The sequence below is a fragment of the Tamandua tetradactyla genome, chromosome 9 (assembly GCF_023851605.1).
Source record: "Tamandua tetradactyla isolate mTamTet1 chromosome 9, mTamTet1.pri, whole genome shotgun sequence".
NCBI lineage: Eukaryota > Metazoa > Chordata > Mammalia > Pilosa > Myrmecophagidae > Tamandua > Tamandua tetradactyla.
Window position 1 is genome coordinate 26,549,396 of NC_135335.1, and position 24,310 is coordinate 26,573,705.

Below are 24,310 nucleotides of genomic sequence, written 5' to 3' on the forward strand. Positions count from 1 at the left end.
AAGAGCTGAACAATAACTGGTTAGTAGCATTAGAAAGAAGGAAAAAAATGTTAGCTGACCAGCCTTTTGTTCCTTTCTTGGGCCTGAAGCCTCAGTATGAAACACCATTCAACTGCTAGGATGAAGGCATGAGCATTTTTCCCATACTTTTAACCCAGTGCTGGAAAATTCTCCCTGGATGACCCACCATCATATACACAAAAGTGTACATAATCATCTTTCTTTTCCAACAGGTTGTGCTTCCCTTTGAAAACTGTATCCCCAGCCTTCACTTTAGCACACCTGTGAAATGAACCTAAATCAGGAAGGGGTGATCTCACTCCTGGACTATGGCAGGTACCTTTTAACTGGACCTTTTGCCTCCATCTAGTCATATTCTTCTTACAACTATTTGGATCATCTCACCAGCCTAATTTAAAAAGTAAAAATAAACAAATTCCTATAGCCTCTTAAATTAAATATGAAACACTAGACAGCAAATAAGGTCCTCTCCCAATCTAATTCTCATCTGCTCTCCAGCTATATTACAACTCCTACCTTACATAAGCTTTCAAATACAGCCATTTGTATTCATTCATATTTTGCTAAGTGACCTTCAGACTTTCCTTTGAGAATGATCTACCTATATCCCTTTTTCTTCCTGAAATTGTTTCCAAAGCTCACTGTTCAAATCGAATTCCATTAAAATCTTTGATGAAAACTTCTCGGACCATCCTAGGAGATGATGATTTCTTGGTTATCATTATCTTTTCAGGTACTCTCAACATATATAGTATTTTTGTTCTATCTTTCACCTATGTGCATTGCCCATTATATGGTAAGATCCTGGAGGCCAGAACAGTTTGTATGCAGTAATAAAAAATGTTCTGCCAAAAAGTAGCATATAAGTAAAATAACATTCTTATAATAACTTAATGTTTTCTTGATATCTCAAGGTCATAATTATGAACATCAATTATAGTGCTGTAATGTAGCAATGTCCACAGGGGCAAATGAATGATGTGGACATCCCATTGTGAAGCAATACTAAGAACCTTAGGAAAACCATTCCACTGAGAATAAAAATTTAAAAACTAGGAGGAAAGTTAGCTGATTTTTCAAAAGCTTGGGAAGTAGCTTTGACAAAAATGGAAATGCATGGCAAAAGGAGAGATCATCAAGGGGGAAATATATATATCCAAGAGCTTCTGGGGAATAAAGTAAAAAAAAATTGTAGGAGACTTTAAAGGAAATAAAAATGCATCCCAATATGAATAGAATAAGAACACAGGGAAAATAAAATATGAAAATAAAGATACATGGCACTAAAACAACAGAGCTAGTTACTTTTTTTAACTTAGTATATAATAGCTATTATTATTTACAGAATAGGTGCCCTCAGAATTGGAGCCACAAGTAGAGAAATATTTAAGAGTGATTCTGGAAAAGTGGCTGAATATGTGAATGACTCCTATCTGGATGATTTTGTAGAGATTTCAAAACTTTTTCAAAACACAAAAAGAAAATCTTCAAATTGCCATATAAGAGTTTCCATAACGTATGAGGAAGTCCTCTAGCTTATTTTCTAACCGTGACATTCTATAATCTTTCAACGATGAGGATCCTTGCCTTATTCATTACTGAATCCTCAGTGCTTTATCAATCCTTCCAAAGTTTGCATCACAGACTGGGTTGGGAAAGAGACATGGTCCCTGCTCTTGAGGAACCCAAAGATTTATGGAGGAGACAAGACACGGAAAGAAATAGTAATACAACACAAGCTGTAACACTGGAAAGAAATAATAATACAATGCAAGCTGTAATACTGGATGCCATGCTAGCAGGCATCTGTACACACATGTACTCCCACAACTGCAGAGTTTAGGCTTAGAGAAATCAATGAATCCTTCACATCAGAGCAAATGCTTGAACTGTGCTGTGAAAAAAAAATGAATAAATGACTACATGGGGACAAAGGAATCTTCCCACAGCTACAGGGAACACCACAACATTTGCATGCAAACTTCACTGTGAATGCATGGAAAATATGGTGGCCTGATGTGTTTTCCCAAATTGCCGCTGATAGCTTCAGCCGGGCCGCGCGACCGGTACACTGGGTGGGTTTGGGGTGAGCTCGCAGGAATTAACCTGGGTAAGCTGGAGCCGGCGCTTTCCCCAGCCGGCGGTCGCGAGAAGTCGTCACTCAGGCCAGATGCGGGTTTTAAGCTTTTATTGTTACACTCCGGGATGGGCCACCCGGGAACCCGAGGAGTGAGACGTCTGGGGTCCGAAGACCCTGGGGCTCGGACGACCCAGAGCTCAGAAAGCGCAGGGCTTAAGTACATTCGGGGAAGGGGTGGAGTTTTGGGCTCACACGTCAGGAGGTGACAGCCAATCACACAAGCTAGGAGGCAGTTGCTAAGCTTCAGGCAGGTGTAGAGCTAGAATTAGGGGTACAGAAGGGAGGAGAAGAACAGGAAGGGTTGTGGGTTTGTGGTGAGCTATGGAAATGGGCAGTCTACAACAAGAGGGGGAAGGGGGGAACAGAGAGGGGGGTTACAGGTACGGAGGGCAGAGAGGATTAAAAAATTTTAAGCATGGCTAGGCTCCAGTCCCTGAGAAATATGCCACACCAAATGATACATTCTCAGTGTTAAGTGTTTAAAAATTGTTTACAACTAAGCTGCTATCCTTCAGCCAACTGTTCTGTTTTAAAACAATTTGCCTTGACACATGTGGATCATAACCTTGATTTCACTAAGTAACTCTGGTTTCTATTTTGAAAAACAAATCAACATCATTCTACAGAATTTATTTGCTGGAAGAAAACCTCTCTAATTTCCAAGCCCTCCTGTTGAGCTACCTGATTTGCTGTTGTTGACTATGATCACCTACCCAACAAAATCTTTGATCCGTGTTAGAATCTACAGAGCTTCTGCCCTTGGAAAACCTTCCTTCATGCATTTACTGTTCAATAAAGAAAGCATTTTAGACTTCCGGAGAAGATGGCGGCTTAGTAAGGTGCGTCTTCGTTCCTCCTGCAGAACAACTACTAAATAACTAGAAACAGTACAGAACAGCTCCAGGAGCCACGACAGAGACCAGATACACAGTGTACCCCAGTCTGGAACAGCTTGACCGGCTATGAGACTCCACTGCGGTGAGGTCCCCAAGCGGTGTGCGCTTCCCTGGGCCGTGGCGGCTGGCGGCTGGCCCCCCTCCCTCCTTCCTGGTCCGACTGAGAGACTCGGATCAACCATTCTCCAAACCACGGACCAGCGACCAGAGCCCCTCCCACACACGCGGCTTCCTGGGCCGGCTGGGAGCCTCGGATCAGCAGTTCCCCAAGCCGTGGTGCCGGCGACCCGAGCCCCTCCCACACATGTGGCTTCCTGGGCTGGCTGGGAGTTTCTGATCGGCAGTTGCCCAAGCCACAGTGGCCAGCACCCCTCCCCCATGTGCGGCTTCCTGGAGGGAAAGAAAAGAGTCTCCAACAGTAGTAGAGACTGAGTCCAACCTAACACCAATAGTGGCAATTAATGAACAACTTCTGACTACTAAAAATAGGCCCTCAGCTCAGGCAAAACTGATCAAGGCGGAAGTCGCCTATTGGGCTAACTGAAAAAGAGGAAAGGGGGCGAAACAGAACCCTCTGCAGCTGTTTCTGCAGAGGCTTGGTTGCCTCTGGGCTCAGCACTGGGATTACACAGGTTGCAACTGCCCTGAACACAGAGGCGGGTTGCTTTCAGGGCTCTCTACCACCTGAACCTTCCCCGGGAGGGGTGAAACCCAACCCAGGTGGAATCCCTCTCTCAAGGAATTCAGATCCTAGGACTTCACAATTTGAAGTCATTAAAACCAACCTACAACCTTTCCTCTGTCTCCACCACACACCCAGCAGCAAGAGTATTCCAAAGTTAAAGGAGCCACAACATCTTTTGCTGGTGGGACCCACAGACAGACAAGCACCACATACTGGGCAGGATAAGAAAAACAGAGCCCAGAGACTTCACAGGAAAGTCTTTCAACCTGCTGGGTTCCACACTCAGGGAAATCTGATTAAATGCCCAGACGCCAGCAAAAAATAAAAAATCACACCAGGAAAATTGAGGATATGGCCCAGTCAAAGGAACAAACCAATACCTCAAATGAGATACAGGAACTGAGACAACTAATTCTGAATATACAAACAGAAATGGAAAACCTCTTTAAAAACCAAATCAATAAATTGAGGGAGGACATGAAGAAGGCATGGGATGAACAAAAAGAAGAAACCGAAAGTCTGAAAAAACAAATCACAGAAATTATGGGAATGAAAGATACAGTAGAAGAGATGAAAAAAACAATGGAAACCTACAATGGTAGATTGCAAGAGACAGAGGCTAGAATTAGTGAACTTGAGGATGGAACATCTGAAATCCAAAAAGAAACAGAAACTATAGGGAAAAGAATGGGAAAATTTGAGCAGGGGCTCAGGGAATTGAATGATAATATGAAGCGCACAAGTATACGTGTTGTGGGTGTCCCAGAAGGAGAAGAGAAGGGAAAAGGAGGAGAAAAACTAATGTAAGAAATTATCACTGAAAATTTCCCAACTCTTATGAAAGACTTAAAATTACAGATCCAAGAACTGCAGCACACCCCAAAGAGAATAGATCCAAATAGGCATTCTCCAAGACACTTACTAGTTAGAATGTCAGAGGTCAAAGAGAAAGAGAGGATCTTGAAAGCAGCAAGAGAAAAAGAATCCATCACATACAAGGGAAACCCAATAAGACTATGTGTAGACTTCTCAGCAGAAACCATGGAAGAAAGAAGACAGTAGGATGATATATTTAAATTACTAAAAGAGAAAAACTGCCAACCAAGACTTCTATATCCAGCAAAACTGTCCTTCAAAAATGAGGGAGAAATTAAAACATTTTCAGACAAAAAGTCACTGAGAGAATTTGTGACCAAGAGACCAGCTCTGCAAGAAATACTAAAGGGAGCATCAGAGTCAGATACGAAAAGACAGAAGAGAGAGGTATGGAGAAGAGTGTAGAAAGAAGGAAAATCAGATATGATATATATAATATAAAAGGCAAAATGGTAGAGGAAAGTATTACCAAAATAGTAATAACAATAAATGTTAATGGACTGAATTCCCCAATCAAAAGACATAGACTGGCAGAATGGATTAAAAAACAGGATCCTTCTATATGCTGTCTACAGGAAACACATCTTAGACCTAAAGATAAACATAGGTTGAAAGTGAAAGGTTGGGAAAAGATATTTCATGCAAAAAACAACCAGAAAAGAGCAGGAGTAGCTATACTAATATCCAACAAATTAGACTTCAAATGTAAAACAGTTAAAAGAGACAAAGAAGGAAACTATGTACTAATGAAAGGAACAATTCAATATGAAGACATAACAATCAGAAGTATTTAAGCACTGAATCAGAATGCCCCGAAATACACGAGGCAAACACTGCAAACACTGAAAAGGGAAATAGACACATCTACCATAATAGTTGGAGACTTCAATTCCCCACTCTCATCAATGGACAGAACATCTAGACAGAGGATCAATAAAGAAAAGGAGAATTTGAATATTACAATAAATAAGCTAGACTTAACAGACATTTATAGGACTTTACAACCCACAACAGCAGGATACACCTTTTTCTCAAGTGCTCATGGATCATTCTCAAAGATAGACCATATGCTGGGTCACAAAGCAAATTTCAACAAATTTCAAAAGATTGAAATCATACACAACACTTTCTCGGATCATAAAGGAATGAAGTTGGAAATCAAAAATAGGCAGAGTGCCAGAAAATTCACAAATACATGGAGGCTCAACAACACACTCTTAAACAACGAGTGGGTCAAGGAAGAAATTACAAGAGAAATTAGTAAATATCTTGCGATGAATGAAAAAGAAAACACAACATACCAAAACCTATGGGACACAGCAAAGGCAGTGCTAAGAGGGAAATTTATTGCCCTAAATGCCTATATCAGAAAAGAAGAAAGGGTAAAAAAATTGGGAATTAACTGTCCACTTGGAAGAACTGGAGAAAGAACAGCAAACTAACCCCAAAGCAAGCAAAAGGAAAGAAATAACAAAGATTAGAGCAGAAGTTAATGAAATTGAGAACATGAAAACAATAGAGAAAATCAATAAGACCAGAAGTTGGTTCTATGAGAAAATCAATAAGATTGATGGGCCCTTAGCAAGATTGACAAAAAGAAGAAGAGAGAGGATGCAAATAAATAAGATCAGAAATGGAAGAGGAGACATAACCACTGACCTCACAGAAATAAAAGAGGTAATAACAGGATACTATGAACAACTTTACACTAATAAATACAACAATGTAGATGAAATGGACAAGTTCCTAGAAAGGCATGAAAAACAAACTTTGACTCAAGAAGAAATAGACGACCTCAACAAACCAATCACAAGTAAAGAAATTGAATCAGTCATTCAAAAGCTTCCCAAAAAGAAAAGTCCAGGACCAGATGGTTTCACATGTGGATTCTACCAAACATTCCAGAAAGAATTAGTACCAACTCTGCTCAAACTCTTCAAAAAAATTGAAGTGGAGGGAAAGCTACCTAATTCATTCTATGAAGCCAACATCGCCCTCATACCAAAACCAGGCAAAGATATTACAAAAAAAAGAAAACTACAGACCAATCTCTCTAATGAATATAGATGCAAAAATCCTCAACAAAATTCTAGCAAATCGAATCCAGCAACACATTAAAAGAATTATACATCATGACCAAGTAGGATTCATCCCAGGTATGCAAGGATGGTTCAACATAAGAAAATCAATTAATGTAATACACCATATCAACAAATCAAAGCAGAAAAATCACATGATCATCTCAATTGATGCAGAGAAGGCATCTGACAAGATTCAACATCCTTTCCTGTTGAAAACACTTCAAAGGATAGGAATACAAGGGAACTTTCTTAAAATGATAGAGGGAATATATGAAAAACCCACAGCTAATATCATCCTCAATGGGGAAAAATTGAAAACTTTCCCCTAAGATCAGGAACAAGACAAGGATGTCCATTATCACCTCTTTTATTCAACATCGTGTTGGAGGTTGTAGCCAGAGCAATTAGACAAGAACAAGAAATACAAGGCATCAAAATTGGAAAGGAAGAAGTAAAACTATCACTGTTTGCAGATGATATGATACTATACGTCGAAAACCTGGAAAAATCCACAACAAAACTACTAGAGCTAATAAATGAGTGCAGCAAAGTAGCAGGTTACAAGATCAATATTCAAAAATCTGGAGTGTTTCTATACACTAGCAATGAAGAAACTGAGGGGGAAATCAAGAAACGAATTCCATTTACAATTGCAACTAAAAGAATAAAATACTCAGGAATAAATTTAACTAAAGAGAAAAAAGACCTATACAAAGAAAACTACAAAAAACTGTTAAAAGAAATCACAGAAGACCTAAATAGATGGAAGGGCATACCGTGTTCATGGACTGGAAGACTAAATATAGTTAAGATGTCAATCCTACCTAAATTGATTTAAAGATTCAATGCAATACCAATCAAAATCCCAACAACTTATTTTTCAGAAGTAGAAAAACCAATAAACAAGTTTATCTGGAAGGGCAGGGTGCCCCGAATTGCTAAAAGTATCTTGAGGAAAAAAAACGAAGCTTTAGGTCTCACGCTGCCAGACTTTAAGGCATATTATGAAGCCACAGTGGTCAAAACAGCATGGTATTGGCATAAAGATAGATATATCGACCAATGGAATCGAATAGAGTGCTCAGATATAGACCCTCTCATCTATGGACATTTGATCTTTGATAAGGCAGTCAAGCCAACTCACCTGGGACAGAACAGTCTCTTCAATAAATGGTGCCTAGAGAACTGGATATCCATATGCAAAAGAATGAAAGAGGACCCATATCTCCCACCCTATACAAAAGTTAACTCAAAATGGATCAAAGATCTAAACATTAGGTCTAAGACCATAAAACAGTTAGAGGAAAATGTAGGGAGATATCTTATGAATCTTACAATTGGAGGCGGTTTTATGGACCTTAAACCTAAAGCAAGAGCACTGAAGAAAGAAAGAAAGAAATGGGAGCTCCTCAAAATTAAACACTTTTGTGCATCAAAGAACTTCATCAAGAAAGTAGAAAGACATCCTACACAATGGGAGACAGTATTTGGAAACGACATATCAGATAAAGGTCTAGTATCCAGAATTTATAAAGAGATTGTTCAACTCAACAACAAAAAGATAGCCAACCCAATTACAAAATGGGAAAAAGACTTGAACAGACACCTCTCAGAAGAGGAAATACAAATGGCCAAAAGACACATGAAGAGATGCTCAATGTCCCTGGCCATTAGAGAAATGCAAATCAAAACCACAATGAGATATCATCTCACACCCACCAGAATGGCCATTATCAACAAAACAGAAAATGACAAGTGCTGGAGAGGATGCGGAGAAAGAGGCACACTTATCCACTGTTGGTGGGAATGTCAAAGGGTGCAACCACTGTGGAAGGCAGTTTGGCGGTTCCTCAAAAAGCTGAATATAGAATTGCCATACGACCCAGCAATACCATTGCTAGGACTTACTCAAAGGACTTAAGGGCAAAGACACAAACGGACATTTGCACACCAATGTTTATAGCAGCGTTATTTACAATTGCAAAGAGATGGAAACAGCCAAAATCTCCATCAACAGAAGAGTGGCTAAACAAACTGTGGTATATACATACGATGGAATATTATGCAGCTTTAAGACAAGATAAACTTATGAACCATGTAATAACATGGATGGACCTAGAGAATATTATGCTGAGTGAATCCAGCCAAAAACTAAAGGACAAATACTGTATGGTCCCACTGATGTGAACGGACATTCGAGAATAAACTTGAAATATGTCATTGGTAACAGAGTTCAGCAGGAGTTAGAAACAGGGTAAGACAATGGGTAATTGAAGCTGAAGAGATACAGACTGTGCAACAGGACTAGATACAAAAACTCAAAAATGGACAGCACAATAATACCTAATTGTAAAGTAATCATGTTAAAATACTGAATGAAGCTGCATCGGAGCTATAGGGTTTTTTTTTGTTTTTGTTTGCTTGTTGGTTTGTTTGTTTTGTTGTTTTTTACTATTATTACTACTTTTATTTCTTTTCTTTATATTAACATTTTATATCTTTTTCTGTTGTGTTGCTAGTTCCTCTAAACCGATGCAAATGTACTAAGAAACAATGATCATGCATCTATGTGATGATGTTAAGAATTACTGAGTGCATATGTAGAATGGTATGATTTCTAAATGTTGTGTTAATTTCTTTTTTTTTTCTTTCCGTTAATAAAAAAAAATAAATAAAAAAATAAACAAACAACCCAGTTTAAAAATGGGCAAAAAATTAGAACAGACATTTCACCAAAGAAAAATATGAATGAACCCAAGCACATGAAAAGACAACATCATTAGCCATTAGAGGAATGCAAATTAAAACCACAATAAGATACCATTAACATTATTAGAGTAGCTAAAATATTTAATTTGTCAATACCAAGTACTGACAAAAATGCAAGAGCTGGTACTCTCATGCATTGCTGGTGGGAATGCAAAACAGTACAGCCATTTTGGAAAATTGTTTGGTAGTTTCTTACAAAGTTCATATGACTCAACAATCCCACTCCTAGATATTTACCCAAGAGAATGCTCAACAAAGAACTATTCACAAATGTTTATAGCAGCTTTATTTATAGTTACTCAAAATTGGAAACAACCCAAAAGTCCATTAACTGATGAATGGATAAACAAATTGTAGTATATGATAAAAGGAACACACGACACATACACTTTACAACATGATGACTCTCAAAAGCATTATTGGAAGTGAAAGAAGTCAGACACAAAAGACCATGTACTATGTGACTCCATTCTGGAGAAGACAAAGCTACAGGGACAGAAATTAGTTCACTGATGGCCAGAGAGAACTTTGGGGGCCATGCTTTAGTTTCTTGGCTGCTAAAACATACCCTACCTTGGGTTACTCTAACGACAGGAATTTATTGGCTCTTGGCTTTGAGTCTAGAAGACTCCAGAAGCAAGGCGTCAGCAAGGCAATGCTTCTCCCGTGACCAGGGCTGGCGGCCAGTGAGCCTCGGTCCTTGGGTTTTCCATCCATGGCGGTGCACATGGCGGACTCTTCTTTCCCTCCCGGGTTCCACTGACTGGCAGCTTCTAGCTGCATCCTCTCTCTCTCTCTGAGGCCTCCTCTGAAAGACCTCTGATAATAGGATTAAGGCCCAACCTAATTCAGTTGGGCCACACCTTAACTGAGGTCATCTCACAAAGGATTCTCCATACAGTAGGTTCAAACCCACAGGAACAGGTAAGACTGAGAACAGGTTTTTCTTGGAGCACATAGCTCCAAGCCACCGCCGAGTGCCAGGGCAGTTGTGTGCCCTGGCCTCAGTGATGGTTACCCAACACATACATTTGCCAAAAAAAAGTTTGTAGAACGGCACACGTAAAAAAGGTAAACATCCATGTGTGCAATGCACACCTCAATAAACCTAACCTGAAATTTAAAAAAATAATAATAACAGGAAGGTAAAGGGCACATTTCTAGGAATTACTGGAATTGATCCAGAAGTCCCTCAAACTTCCTTCTCAACAGTTACACGTGGGGAGGAGACTTGAGGTGGAGTGCTGGAAGAGTTTGCTTATTTGAATTCTAAGAAGTCAAGAGAATCCTTAGAGAAATGGCAATGCCAGGACTTCCTTTCCTGGAAAAATGACAGAATCAGGAAAGGTGACTTTGGGTAGCCTGTGGGTCAGGGAATGGGATGGTGCCTCACTGGAACCACAGAGAGCACCAGGACTTTGCCAGCTCCATCCACAATCAGCATCTGAGGAGCAGCTTTCCTTAGATATTACAACTCCAGGAGACATTGAGTTAGTTGAATGGGAGGAAATTGATTTTATTTTTTAAGTCCAGAGGGCTTTATTAAAGAAAAATGTAGTGAAAGACCTTGCTCAAACTAGAGAGAAAGGGAGATATATCCCAGCATTGCCCTTTCTTTCACCTCCCAATCTTATGTCCGTATCTCACTTTGGCTCAACCGTGCTAGATACCATTTGGTGAAATAATCTGTGAAAAGTAGTTTGCAGAGATTCCTGTGTATTGAACAGAGCAGAAGGGGAGGAACAATGAGTGCATCTGAAAGCAAACAGGAGTTCAAGGCACAGTTGTCCACAGTGGATGATGAAGGGGTTTTGTTGGTCCACTTAGCAGTGAACAAAAAGATACCTCCTTAGTCAAAATAATTGCTTGTTGCTGCCCTGGTCAAGACAGATGCTTCAGCATTCTGGTCTCCTGTAGAAAGCTTTGAAAAACAGTAAGAACTAGCAGAAACATCTTTCTCAGTGCTCCAGAAAATAAATGACTGCAATTGACAGGGTCAGCATTAAATCAAGAAAAAGGCTACTTAAAAGCATTAGGATCTCCTGGCACCCGGCCTGGCCCTTTTCCTACCCCTCACTGGTGGGCACAGAGCCAGCTGGGGTTCCCAGTATGGATCCCAAAGTTCCAGTTCCAGAGAGAGCAGGGTAACCATTGAGCACATATGGGGGACACATAGGTCTGGCGCAGTTTGTCTGGTGGTGGCCAAGGGACTGAATGTTCCAGAATTTGCAGAGGTGGGGAATGCAACTCACAGGGCTTTCCTACAGAATGTGATGGAAAAGGAATCAAATGGATACATGAGGCAAGAAATTATCGGCTGTAGGACATATGCTGTAGTAACCTGGACCAAAAGTAAGCTGTTACCTAAGGAAGAGGGGACATTTGGAACCATGTAAATGGGGATCTTGAGAGCCACATACATATACTCAAGGCTGGAGGCATGATCAGAAAGGACCAGGGAAGACCCCTATGCTTTGGCCTGGAGCTAGATGCTAAACTCACCCTATAGATAATCTCAGAAAGACAACACTCCCACAGGTCATTCTGCAAGGACTTGGAAAGGCATTTTCTAATTTTTCCCCTGCTTTTCTGTCCTTATTTTTTGTTCATGTCTGGCATTGATGGAAATATCTGTTTTTAACACTAGCCAGACATAAGCTTAAGGAGCAGATGGCTCAGAGTCTAAATTCCAGTGATAACACATTAAAATATAAAAATGACCAGGTTTCAATAAAAGATTACAAACCATACAAAGAAACAGAAGCAATAGCCCAGGCAAAAGAGAAGATTAAAGCATTAAAAACCATTGAAGAGATCAGACTGGGAACATTCCAAATAAAGACTTTTTAAAAGTTGTTCTTAAATATACTCAAGGAGCTAAAGGAAAATATGGAAAAAGGACTAAAGGAAATCAGGAAAATGATAGATTAACACAGAGAGAATATCAATAAAGAGATGGAAATTATGAGAAGGAACCAAACAGAGCTGAAGTCCACAGTAAGAGAAATTAAAATTTTCTGAATACAGGGTAAAGGATGATATGGTCCACATTTTAAAACTTCAACTTCTGTATGAGTCCCAAGGCAGAGATGTTTATCAGTTGCAAATTTATATTTTGGGTAGCACATTATGTAATTCAACTTGTATGGTCAGTTTATCTGAACACCATAATTACATGGAATCTTGAATAAGGCATGAGATTTTGTTGGTTTATTCAGGTTATTGTGATGCCCTGATATATCCCAGAATAATTTGGGCAGAGAATTAAAAAATATTTGCAAAGTTTCATTGGGGGACTGGGGAGAAAGGAAAAAATATTAAACTTACCCATCTTGGGAATTCCTGATATTTTTCACAAGCAGTGGGGACAACCAATTTAATAGTCTAAGCCTTGTTTGCTCCTATGAAACTTATGCCTTCAAAGGTTAGGCTAAGCCCACCAATAACTATGCATAAGAGTCACCCTCAGAGAACCTCTTTTGCTGCTCAGATGTGGCCTCTCTCTCTAAGCTAACTCAGCAGGTGAATTCAGTGCCCTCCCCCCTACATAGGACATGACTCCCATGGGAATAAATCTCCCTGGCAATGTGGGACAGGACTCCTGGGATGAACCAGGTCCTGGCATCATAGGATTGAGAAAGGCTTCTTGAACTAAAGGGAAAAGGGAGAAATGAGACAAAGTTTCAGTGGCTGAGAGTTTTCAGAGTTGAGAGGTTATCCTAGAGGTTATTCTTATGTACTATGTAGATCTCCCTTTTCAGTCTATGGTGTATTGGAGTGGCTGGAGGGAAGTACCTGAAACTGCTGAACTTTAATCCAGTAGCTTTGATTCTTGAAGATGATTGTATAACATTTACAATGTGACCATGTGATTGTAAAAACTTTGTGTCTGATGCTCCTTTTATCCTGAGTTTGGACACATGAGTAAACAAATAAGGACACAAAATAAATAAAAATAGGATTAAAAAAAATTGGGTAGATTAAAATACTAGTGGCTAATGAGAGGGAAGGGAAAGAGGTATGGAATGTATAAAAAAAGAAAGTTTTTTCTTTTTTTTCATTTTCTGGAGTGATGTAAATGCTCTAAAAATGATCATGGAGATGAATACACAACTATGTCATATGTATTAATGTGATGATATTGTGAGCCACTAATTGTATCCTATGGATGGACTATATATGTGTGTGAAGATTTCTCAAAAATAAAACAATACAAAAAGAATCAAACTGCAGAAAACCAAAGATAGAGAGAGAAGTCTGAAAGCGACAGGAGAGAAGCAACATGTCACATACAAGGCAGGTTCAATAGTATTAATTGCTGACTTCCCATCTAAAATCCTGGAGGTAAGAAGGCAGAGGGAAGACATATTTAAAGGGCTGAAAGCATAATCTGCCAACAAGAATTCTATACCTAATAAAACTGTCTTTCTAAATAAGGGAGAGATTAAGACATTTCCAGATAAACAAAGTTAAGGGACTTCATCAAACAGATGGCTCTACAAGAAAAACTAAAATCTTAGGCAGATTGCAAGAAAGGATTAGAAAACTGACTAAAGACATGTGAAGAAATAAATATCTCTTTTAAAAATAATTATGTGGGTAAATATAAATACCAGTATTAATTGTATTTTGATTCATAACTCCACTTTTTACTTTCTGTGGGATCTAAAAGATACATGCATAAAATATAATGATAAATTAATGGTTCTAGACTCAATGTATAAATATGTAATTTGTAACAAATTATATATGTAATTTGTAATAAATTCTATATGTAATTGGTAACAAATTATATAAATATGTATTAAAAATATTTATATAGATATTATATAAAGGTGGGGGGATGGAGGAGTATAAGAACATAGATTATGCATGCCATTGAAGGTAACTCAAGTATTGAAATAATGAAGTTGTTATAGCTTTAGAATGTTAAATTTAAGCCCCAAGGTAACCACAGAGAAAACATCATAAAATATGCAAACTCATAGAGACAAAGTAGAGTACAGTTTGCCAGGTATGGTGGGCAGGGACAATAAGGAGTTAATTCAAAACAAGGGTATGGTTTCTTTTTGGGGTGAAGGGAAATTTCTAGTAATGGATGATGGTGAGGATACTGCAAAACTGTTAATATGATTAATCCCACTGAATGCTATGCTTGAGAGAGGTTGGGATGGGAAAATTTATGTTGTATTTATTTCCACAATTAATTAAAAAAAAGAAAGATAAACTAAAGAGACAATGACAATTCCCTGCAATACATAATACTGGGTAGGATCTAAAGATAGAGGAGAAAAGGCTCAAAGGGACATTATTGGGACATCAGAAAAAAATTGGAACATAGAATATAAGCTTTCTATCAATGGTAAATTTCTTGAACCTGGTAATTGTACTCAGGGTGATTATATATGTGAATATCCTCATTCACAGGACATGTACATGGAAGTATTATGTGGTCAAGGATTATGATGCATGCAAAATGCTCTCAAATGTTCAGAAAATGAGTAGATAGAAAGATAGATGATAAAGCAAAGGTGGCAAAATGTTAAAACTGGTGGATCTGGCCATCAGTGTGGTGGGAGTATGCTCAAGCTTTCTGTATGGTGTTTGTATTATTTTTGCAAGGTTGCATAAGTTTGACGTATTTTAAAAATAAAAAAGTAAAAAAAAAAAGAAAGAACAAATGAAAGCATAGGGTCTAATTATGTATGCATATGAAGATCTTAATTTTATTGACTCTATAATGTAGGTCATGCCAGAGTAGAATCACTGGAGTACATACATCCTATATTGCAAATATATTAGAAGTTCACATATATTGAGATAATACAGTGAAGCTTAAAAAATATTAAAATGCTTGTCCACTCTTTAATTGTGTGCTTTTCTGAATTAGTGATAACGTTACCAGAAAAGTCTTAACAAAAAGTAATAAAAACTACAACTTCTTCCCAACCACTGTGAAACAACACTAGTGATAGAGAGAAGGTCACCCATTTTGCAACTACAGTGCTGGGAAAGTGAACTTTGCCTAGTTTGAGAGTGAACTACAGTTGGATCTTTCAGCAAGGCATTAAAAATGTCATGGAAAATTCATTTCCTCCCTAAATGCCACAGGCATATGCTCCTTACATGGGATAGTTTCTTATCCATGGAATATAAAATAACTAGAAAATAAACACTAGGAATCAAAAGTTAAAATGATATGCTGAAAATTCATAGAGACTAAAAGTAGGTTATGGGTTGGGGGGAGGGAGGAGAAGTGGGAGATTGGGAAATTAATGCTTAGTGCGTACAGAGTGTCTGTCTGGGTGATGGAGATGTTTTGGTAACGGATGGTAGTGATGGTAGTAGCACAATGTGAAGGTAATTAATGCCAGTGAATTGTATGCTTGAAGGTGGCTAAAAAGGAAATGCTATGCTGTATATATTTACCACAATTTTTTTTAAAGACATACTAATTTTAGATAATTCTTGCAGTACAGTAACATAATACTGTGGGTTTAATAAATATGTAAATGCACCAGAAATTTGCAAATTTGAATTTCTATCATCTGAAGGACAACAACTTAGTGAGGATCATTAAATTTTCGTCTATTTTATTTTCTTTCATAAAAGATAAACCACGCACTGCCCCCTATGTGGGGCATTACTCCCAGAAGTATAAATCTCTTAGCAACATGAGACATGACTCCCAGGGATGAGCCTGGACCAGGCATTGTGGGATTGAGAATGACGCCTTGACCAAAAAAAGGAGAAAAGATATGAAACAAAATAAATGTTTCAGTGGCTAAGACATTTCAAATGGAGTTGAGAGGTCATTTTCGAGGTGACTCTTAAGCAAGCTTTTGCCAGATATTTCAAGCTACCACAGTATGCTATGCCCCAACCAACAGTATTCCAGAAAACCCTAGGGAGTGCCCTGAGCTCTTTCTATGTCTCCATCAAGATTTTTCTTAGTAGTTTATTTTTTCAGAAACTTAAGGCCTCCAGATGGATCCTAGACCTGATAAGTCCTGAAACTCAGAGGTACTAGTTCTCCAAGAACTTCAACCAGCTTCATTCCTCCTCCCTATAAGCTCAACACCCCTTTCCAGAATGAAGAACTTAAAATGGGCATTGTTCAGATACCCTTGAAGACTGGAAGATCAAATGAGAGGAAGGAGGTGTAACTGAGAATTAAGATTTAACAACTGACTGTGAATACTGACTCATTATATAGATATTTCTTTTTAGTGCCTAGTCTTTTAGAATAGCTGGAAGGAAATACCTGAAGTTGTTGAACTGTACTCCAGTAGCCCTGACCTTTGATAATGATTGAATAACTGTATTGAAAAAGAAAAAAAGTCAGTTGCCCATGTTTGCATGGCTCTACTTCTGGATGCTTTATTCTGTTCCTCTGATATATACATATCTACCTCTGTCAATATGCACTGTCTTAGTTAACCTACCTCTACTGTAAGTCTTAAAATTGGGTAAGGGATATGGGATGTTTGGGATTTTCTAATTTCTTTCCTGGAGTGATGCAAATGTTCTAAAAATGATCATGGTGATGAATACCTAACAATGTGATGATGTTGCAAATCATTGATTGTATTCTTTGGATGGATTGTATGTGTATGAATATAACTTCATAAGATTAAATTTTAAAAAAGTACAAAATGGAATTACATGCTGAAAATTAAAAAAAAAAAGATCAGCCATGTAATTTAATATCCAAAAATAATCCTTCTGATTTTGTAAAACTCTAAGATTCAACTTTTTATCAGTCAGTCTAAATGTTATTTTACCTTAATTTATATTGATTCTATTTCTAATCAGCTAGCTAAAATATATGTGTGTTTGTGTGTATATATATATATATATATATATATATATGTATGTATGTATGTTACAGCGCTCACTGATAATATTTCAAACAGGCTTAAAATAGACAAATAGTGTAAAAAACTGGAAATTTCTGTTCCTGAAAAAGTAAAAATATTCTGAAAATAGAGATAATGGGTTGAAAAATTCATCATGAGGGAGAACTTGGTTTCAGTTTAAACAAATAAAATGTATGTGCAACTGACTAGAAAGGCCCTCTGGAGTAAAAATCTTGGTAATCAACATTGCCTACAAGGAAGATAATGAAATTGTGTTTTGGTCTAACAGTTGCCCAAACTGTGGCCAAGAAGTTTGTACAGACCAAGGCCTGTTTTTGTACAAACCAAGCTCAAAATGATTCTCAAGTGTTTAAACAGTTGAATTATAAAAGAAGACAAAGACCCATATGTGACAGAAACTGTACATAGCCTAGATGTGCACAGAAGCTAGAGATAGGGGAAAGGCCACCCAATGAGGTTTAACCTAAATGCAAGGGAACGGATAGAAGTGATGGTAACTGATGAGTGGGGTTATAAGTAACATTGCCATTGAAGGTGAATATGATTGAAAGGGGATGTATAGTGCCATGTATCCCACTGATTACATCTACAATTTTAAAAAGTTCTCACATGAACTATTTCAAGGTTTGATAGTGGACAAAGAGTCAATAGTAGAGGACTATGGGGGGAAACTAAAACTATGGCCAATAGTTAACAGGGAGACATCAGCAGTACCATAGCAGTACTAGGGGCAACTAATTGGGGGAGAGGGACAAGTGATAAGGGGTAGTTTACTTTTTTTTTTTACATGGGCAGGCATCAGGAATCAAACCCAGGTCTCTGGCATGGCAGGCGAGAACTCTGCCTGCTGAGCCACAACGACCCACCTGATAAGGGGTAGTTTTGATTTAATATTTGGTGACACTGTGTTTGTCGGTACTTTGTTGGTATGGATCAATGAAAATTGTCTAAAACTGAGAGTGCTGCTGATTGTACAATCAAGTGAGAATATCGTAAGACATGGTTTGTTTATTTTGGACTTGTCTATGATGCCCAGTAGATGGAGGGAGCTGAAGGGTACAATGACTGAGAAGCAGAATGGTGACCTGGGATACATTCATATGATGGAATATAGTGTGGATACATTTAGATAATGTAATATGGTGTGGTAACAAAAAGGAAGGACATTGAGAGGCATGCAACCAACTGAATAAACCTTGGGGACGATGTATTGTGCAAAATAACCAGAAAGAAAAGAATAAATATGCTAAGGTCTCTTCCAGAATATACTTATAAGAAATTGGAGCCTACATTGTAAACCCTTATAGCAGCCATACTTAGTCTGAAGTTTTAAGTGTATTTCTAGATTCTGAGACACTGAACTATATGTGTATCAGCTGGTATTTCCCTGGAACTGTGAGTAATTTTGTGACACCTAAAAACCCAGAAATGGAATGCTGCAGCCCTGAAAGTTAGCATAGCTATATACAGTAATAAAGTAACTAAAAAGGAGATGAATCTTCACTTAAGAGTTAAAAACAATTTTCAAAAGTCTGGCTGGGACTAAAGTAAATCAGAATACAGGGTTAAAGGTGATAACGTATGTACTCTAGACCTTCACCTACTGTATGAGACCAAAGGCAGAGAGGTTTATTATGTAGAACCTAAATTTTCTGTGAAACACAATCTTAATCAACCTGTCTGGGTAGCTCATTTAAACAACCTAAATTCTGGAGTCCAGAATGGAAATGAGGCCTTGTAATTCTGTATAGCTTAATATAACACCAGGATACATCTCAGACCATGGTGGGCTGATAATTAAAACATATTGATAGACCAAAAAAAAAAAAAATAGTATTGGTAGAGTTCATTGGAGGTCTGAAGATAAAAAAAAAAAAAGGATCTATTAAACTTCTTCATCTGGGAAACCCCACGTGACTTCCAATAAAATAGGCCAAGCCCTTGATTTTGAGACTTGCACTTAGGAAGCTTATTTCTGTAGTGGGGAGGCTAAGACTACCCATAGTGAGGCTTAAGAGTTTTTTCCAGTTTTCATCTTTAAATTTAACTTGCTTACTTATGAGTTTCTTCATTAGTAAAAGAAACTAAATAGACCACATTATGTCCTGTTCACTGAAATTTAATGTATACTTAAGAGATCAATATTTAAAATGTTGTTCTAGGCTTTTTTTCCCTTAAAATATAATACCCAGGTTTATTGTATCTCACTCACCCTTAAAATTACTTTGCAACCTTTTAGGATAATTATTACTAACTTTTTCTAAGAACTTTGTATAGCTTAAAATAAAACATATGGGAGATGTTGGCATTTTATGTGTGTAAAAACAACATAATTAACCCCATATTTATACCACACTATCACTGTTGATGATATCAATTTCTTTAAAAATTGTTATAAAATACAACACATAGTAATATTGAACAAACTGATATCAGGCCTAAGGACCAAAGATAAGAAAGATAAATCTTTTGTCCAATACAGTGAAAGTAATTATAAAAACAGACCTCAGCCACTTATAAAGTATCTGAAGAGATGAATTCACACTATGATTTAGAAAATGGTCCATTCCCCTGTTGTCTGTTGGATCTGATTATTTCTACTTAAACTAGTACAGCTCTACTAGGTTCTCTTTGGTGTTTTCTTTGGACTCAGTCGTGTTTTTAACACCCCAGCTAAGAAGTCAGTCATTCAAAATAAAGTGTCAGTGGCTGAGAGATTTCAAACAGAGTTGAGAGGTTATCCTGGAGGTTATTCTTACACATATATAGATATCCCTTTTTAGTTTATGGTGTATTGGAAGGGAGTACTTGAAACTGATCAAGTGTGTTCCAATAGCCTTGATTCTTGAAGAAGATTGTATAAACATATAACTTTCACAATGTGACCCTGTAATTGTGAAAAGCTTGTATCTGGGCTCCTTTTATCCAGGATTTGGACAGATGAGTAAAAAAAAATATGGATAAAAAATAAATAAATAATGGGGGTGATATGGGGTAAAATAAATTGGGTAGATGGAAATACTAGTGATCAATGAGAAGGAGGGGTAAGGGGTATGTATGAGTTTTTTCTGGAGTGATGCAAGTGTTCTAAAAGTGATCATGGTGATGAATACATGACTATTTGATGACATTGTGAACCACTGATTGTATGCCATGTATGGACTGTATGTGAGTGAAGATTTGTCAATAAAAGTATTAAAAAAATAAAAAATCAGTCATTGAGGCCTTTTTAAAAATCTATTCAAGATGCCCATGCTTCCTTTTCCATCTCCTTATCACAACAATCCATAAAGTGCATCTGGCAGAGGTGAACCTCTGGCTCTCCCTCTTTCATGTTGTCAGTGGGCCAGATTCTTGGGCCCTTTTTTTCAGGGTTGGGGGGGTTAGCGGTGCATGGTCCAGGAATTGAATCTGGGTCTCCTGCATGGAAGGTGAGCATTCTGCTTCTGACCCATATGCACCTGCTTGGGCCCTTTAAATTGCACAGTGTGTGCAGCAGTATCTTTTGGGTCCTGCCTCTTACATAGGCATTGCTATTTTCTCTTTGGAGGAAACCTTTTTAAGGAAATGAATATCCATGAAATCCTGTCCAGATTAATATTGTTAACAGTATAAAACAGTAGTCAAACCACTCTCGAGAGATTTCATAACAAGTTCTGATAATTTGGAAAAATTGCCTATTGCTAGCAGGCTGTCATCGAGCCAAACAAATGGGGCACTTGGGATCACATCTTCCTGATCAAGTGGCCCACAAACTTTCTTGTCCTTCTAGATTTTTGCTCACTAGTAAGTGATGAGTCCATGCATCAGGTCCTTCAGTACTTTGGTGGAAGACTCCAGGCAAGGATATCTATCTGAAATAGTGGAATCATATTTCCAACTGTACAATTTAATAATCCCATCATTTCTGTAGTTTCTCAACTGCCATTTGGATGTTGTAGATGGGTTTCACCTACAGGAATGTTCCTAATGTGGTTCTCAGAAACTGGTCAATATGCCAGATAGAGCTTCTGCTCTGTCTTACTGACTCAGGACCCTATCGATTTGTATTAGAATTTGGATGCTAGTGTTAATGGTGATGCTACCCATCATGGATATGGTGTTTACTGGTCATGTCATCTAAGAGAGCAGAAATAGTTTGGATATTGGGTCCAAAAAGAAAGACTGGTTCAAAGATAACTAGTTTGCGATGAGCAAGTTCTGAAATTTTGCATCAAAGGGTACCATTATCATTTTAAATATCATCTAGATCTAGCTGGAATTCACAGCAAACCATCTGGGCTACCTCAGGGTCCCCAGCCCATGCACTGGGCTTAGTTAAGTTGGATGGACATATACTCAGTTGACTTCACACGTATGAATAGCATGTTGGCATTGAGCTTAATCTCAGCTTGTTCTGAGGTTTGTCCTCCATTTGTTCTATTGGCACAGTATTGGGTCTTTTAACTGTCTACTTAATTCTTGTCTTTTTAGAAAGATATTACGTTCACTAGTGGTTTTGGTCACTCTAGAACCTTCTTTCACATTCTTTGTTATGGAATGACTGATTAGTCTCCCTTTAACTATTTGCATTGTGGAAGGAATTAGGAGCGAAAAAACTATTATGGAGAATAAAGTTTTTTAAAAAAAACATGAGACTAAAATCCACTGTTGGGCACAGAAAAGGGCAAACTCAATAAATTCAATACATTTGGACCATTGTGGTAAATAAAAAGTTCAAACAAAAGTTAGGACTAAAAAACCATGGTTAACCAAAAAGGGCAAACAAATTTAAAATAATTACTTATTAATAGCGCTAGTAAATTTGGTTTGTTATATTTCTTACAATGTTTGGAACGGTTCTTAAGAATTATAAGAGAAATGCCCTTGCTATACAAAAGTTTTGTAATTGCTATTCTTAAATTATGTTCTTCTTGGGGACTGGAAAATATATTTTTATACTGTTTACAGCCAATCATTTTTGTATTTGCCAATTTAAAATCCTGTAGGCCTTTTTTTTATCTTTCTCAATGTTAAATTTTATGATCTTTTTAAATAAATTCATTTCATTAAAACGTTTCAAAAAAAGATTAAATCCATAGTGAGAATGCCTATCAACAACTCCTAGTTCTACTCTCACTTTAATAATGGATATTTGGGTCTCTTTCTCAAATTGCTTCCCAACAAGCAGTGGGGGTAGCTTTAAACTGTGTCCAGGAAGACCTGCCAGGAGCCACGTGTGCTTCCTAGGACCCACGACAGTTTCTGGCACATAACGTTCAGGGCTAATTTGGTACCTGGAACCTACTAAGCCCCTGTACATGCGTGTCCAGTAAACATTAACTAGACGTATTTGAGGAACAGAGAATGCAGAGACCTGATCTCACTCAAGGCAGCAGAGCGGGGGGTAGGGGAATTCCAACTTCACAGGGGCACATTTCTGACGAAACCCCTTTCTTTATCTGGATTGGAAGGCTTTCTGGCGTTATTTTCTCTGCCGAGGCAGTACGGACCTATGAGATACGGTTCTGGCTGTGTTAAAGGCAGGGTCCGACCTTGCCTGATCGCTGCTCTCGGCACGAGAGGCCAAGATCACCTTTCGCCTGCGTCTAAGACTTTGGGGTCCTCTGGGAGCACCTCTTAGTAGTGACGGTGAAGTCTGCCTCTTTGTTTGCCCTCCCGTTCTCCCCCGCCTCGTTCCCGCGTTGTCCAGCAGCCATCCACGTGTGGAAGGCTGGACCCACCCCATCCTCAGGCAGAAGAAAGCGCTCCTCCAGGGCCCAGGGAGGAACGTACTCCCGCCAGTCCCCCACGAAGGCTCTCCGGATTGGCTCCACGCCACTCGGGGTAGCTCGCTGATTGGCCGGCGAGCCGCCGAGTGGGGCCCTTGCTCTGGGCGGAGCCTGGTGAGAGTGCGGGGAGTGAGGAGGAAGGGTTTGCCGGCTGCGTCCAGCGGAGGACTGTAGTTAGCGGAGTACTGCGGTCTCACCGGGACTGGGAAGGAGGCACAGGAAAGGGTAAGGGGTGGGGCGTACGGCGATCCTGAGGTGCAGGGCTGGGGAGGAGGATTGGGACGCGAAGTGGCCCCGGAGGCCCAGGGAGGTGGCGTGGCCGGACGATGAGGAGGAGGCGGCGGCGGCGCCCGGGCTCCCGCACGCGAACGGATACCTGCCGGTACCAGGGGACGCGCCTATCGTGGGCGTGAGCTCACAGCCGCAGGATGGGCCCAAAGCCGGCTGCCTGGCTCTGAATGGGGTATCCCTGGACAACTCCGGGGCTGCCTTGGGAGCCGTGGGTGAGTCGCAGATGCCACTGGCCCCAGAGGAGGAGACCCGGGCCTGCCTGCTGCTCACAGACCCTGGGGAGGAGACCCCTAGGATCGAGCGCCCCCCAGGGCCCCGGACGGCACTCTCCGCGCGGCGCTTTTTGGTACTCCTGATCTTCAGCCTGTGCTCGCTGGTGAACGCCTTTCAGTGGATCCAGTACAGCATCATCAGCAACGTCTTTGAGGGTTTCTACGGAGTCTCCTCCTTGCACATCGACTGGCTGTCCGTGGGGTACATGCTGGCCTACGTGCCCCTCATCTTCCCGGCCACCTGGCTCCTGGACACCAAGGGCCTGCGGGTCACCGCCTTGCTGGGCTCGGGTCTCAACTGCGTGGGTGCCTGGATCACGTGCGGCAGCGTGCAGCAGTATCTCTTCTGGGTCACCATGCTGGGCCAGTGCCTGTGCTCCGTGGCCCAGGTGTTCATCCTCGGGTTACCCTCCTGCATGGCCTCAGTTTGGTTCGGACCCAAGGAGGTGTCCACAGCTTGTGCCACCGCTGTGCTGGGCAATCAGGTAAGGACTGCGGTTGTTAGTGAAAATCTGGTCCTTAAGAAAACGCCCTAGGCAGTGTGAGGTAGGAATACGGATGGACGCTCAGGAGGATTTGGTGAACAAATGAGGTAGAGGAAATGAGCAGTCGTAAGGTCTGTGGCCGT

General features: G+C 39.5%; 1 protein-coding gene and 1 pseudogene across 5 annotated transcripts in view; one reads left to right on the forward strand and one right to left on the reverse strand.

The window, feature by feature from the left end:
* The window catches only part of LOC143646853 (uncharacterized), an 84,853-nt gene that overhangs the window by 41,838 nt on the left and 18,705 nt on the right, over positions 1 to 24,310 (reverse strand). The window contains exon 3 of one of the 5 annotated variants that reach the window (XM_077116254.1): positions 2,131 to 2,420. The exons of the other annotated variants lie outside the window; for them this stretch is intronic. Within the exon in view, the coding sequence (XP_076972369.1) occupies positions 2,405 to 2,420 (16 nt within the window). The 3' untranslated portion in view covers positions 2,131 to 2,404. Of the gene's footprint in view, positions 1 to 2,130; positions 2,421 to 24,310 lie in introns of those variants that run through there. 5 annotated transcript variants of the gene reach the window in all.
* LOC143646320 (choline/ethanolamine transporter FLVCR1 pseudogene) lies at positions 2,985 to 24,310 on the forward strand (annotated as a pseudogene).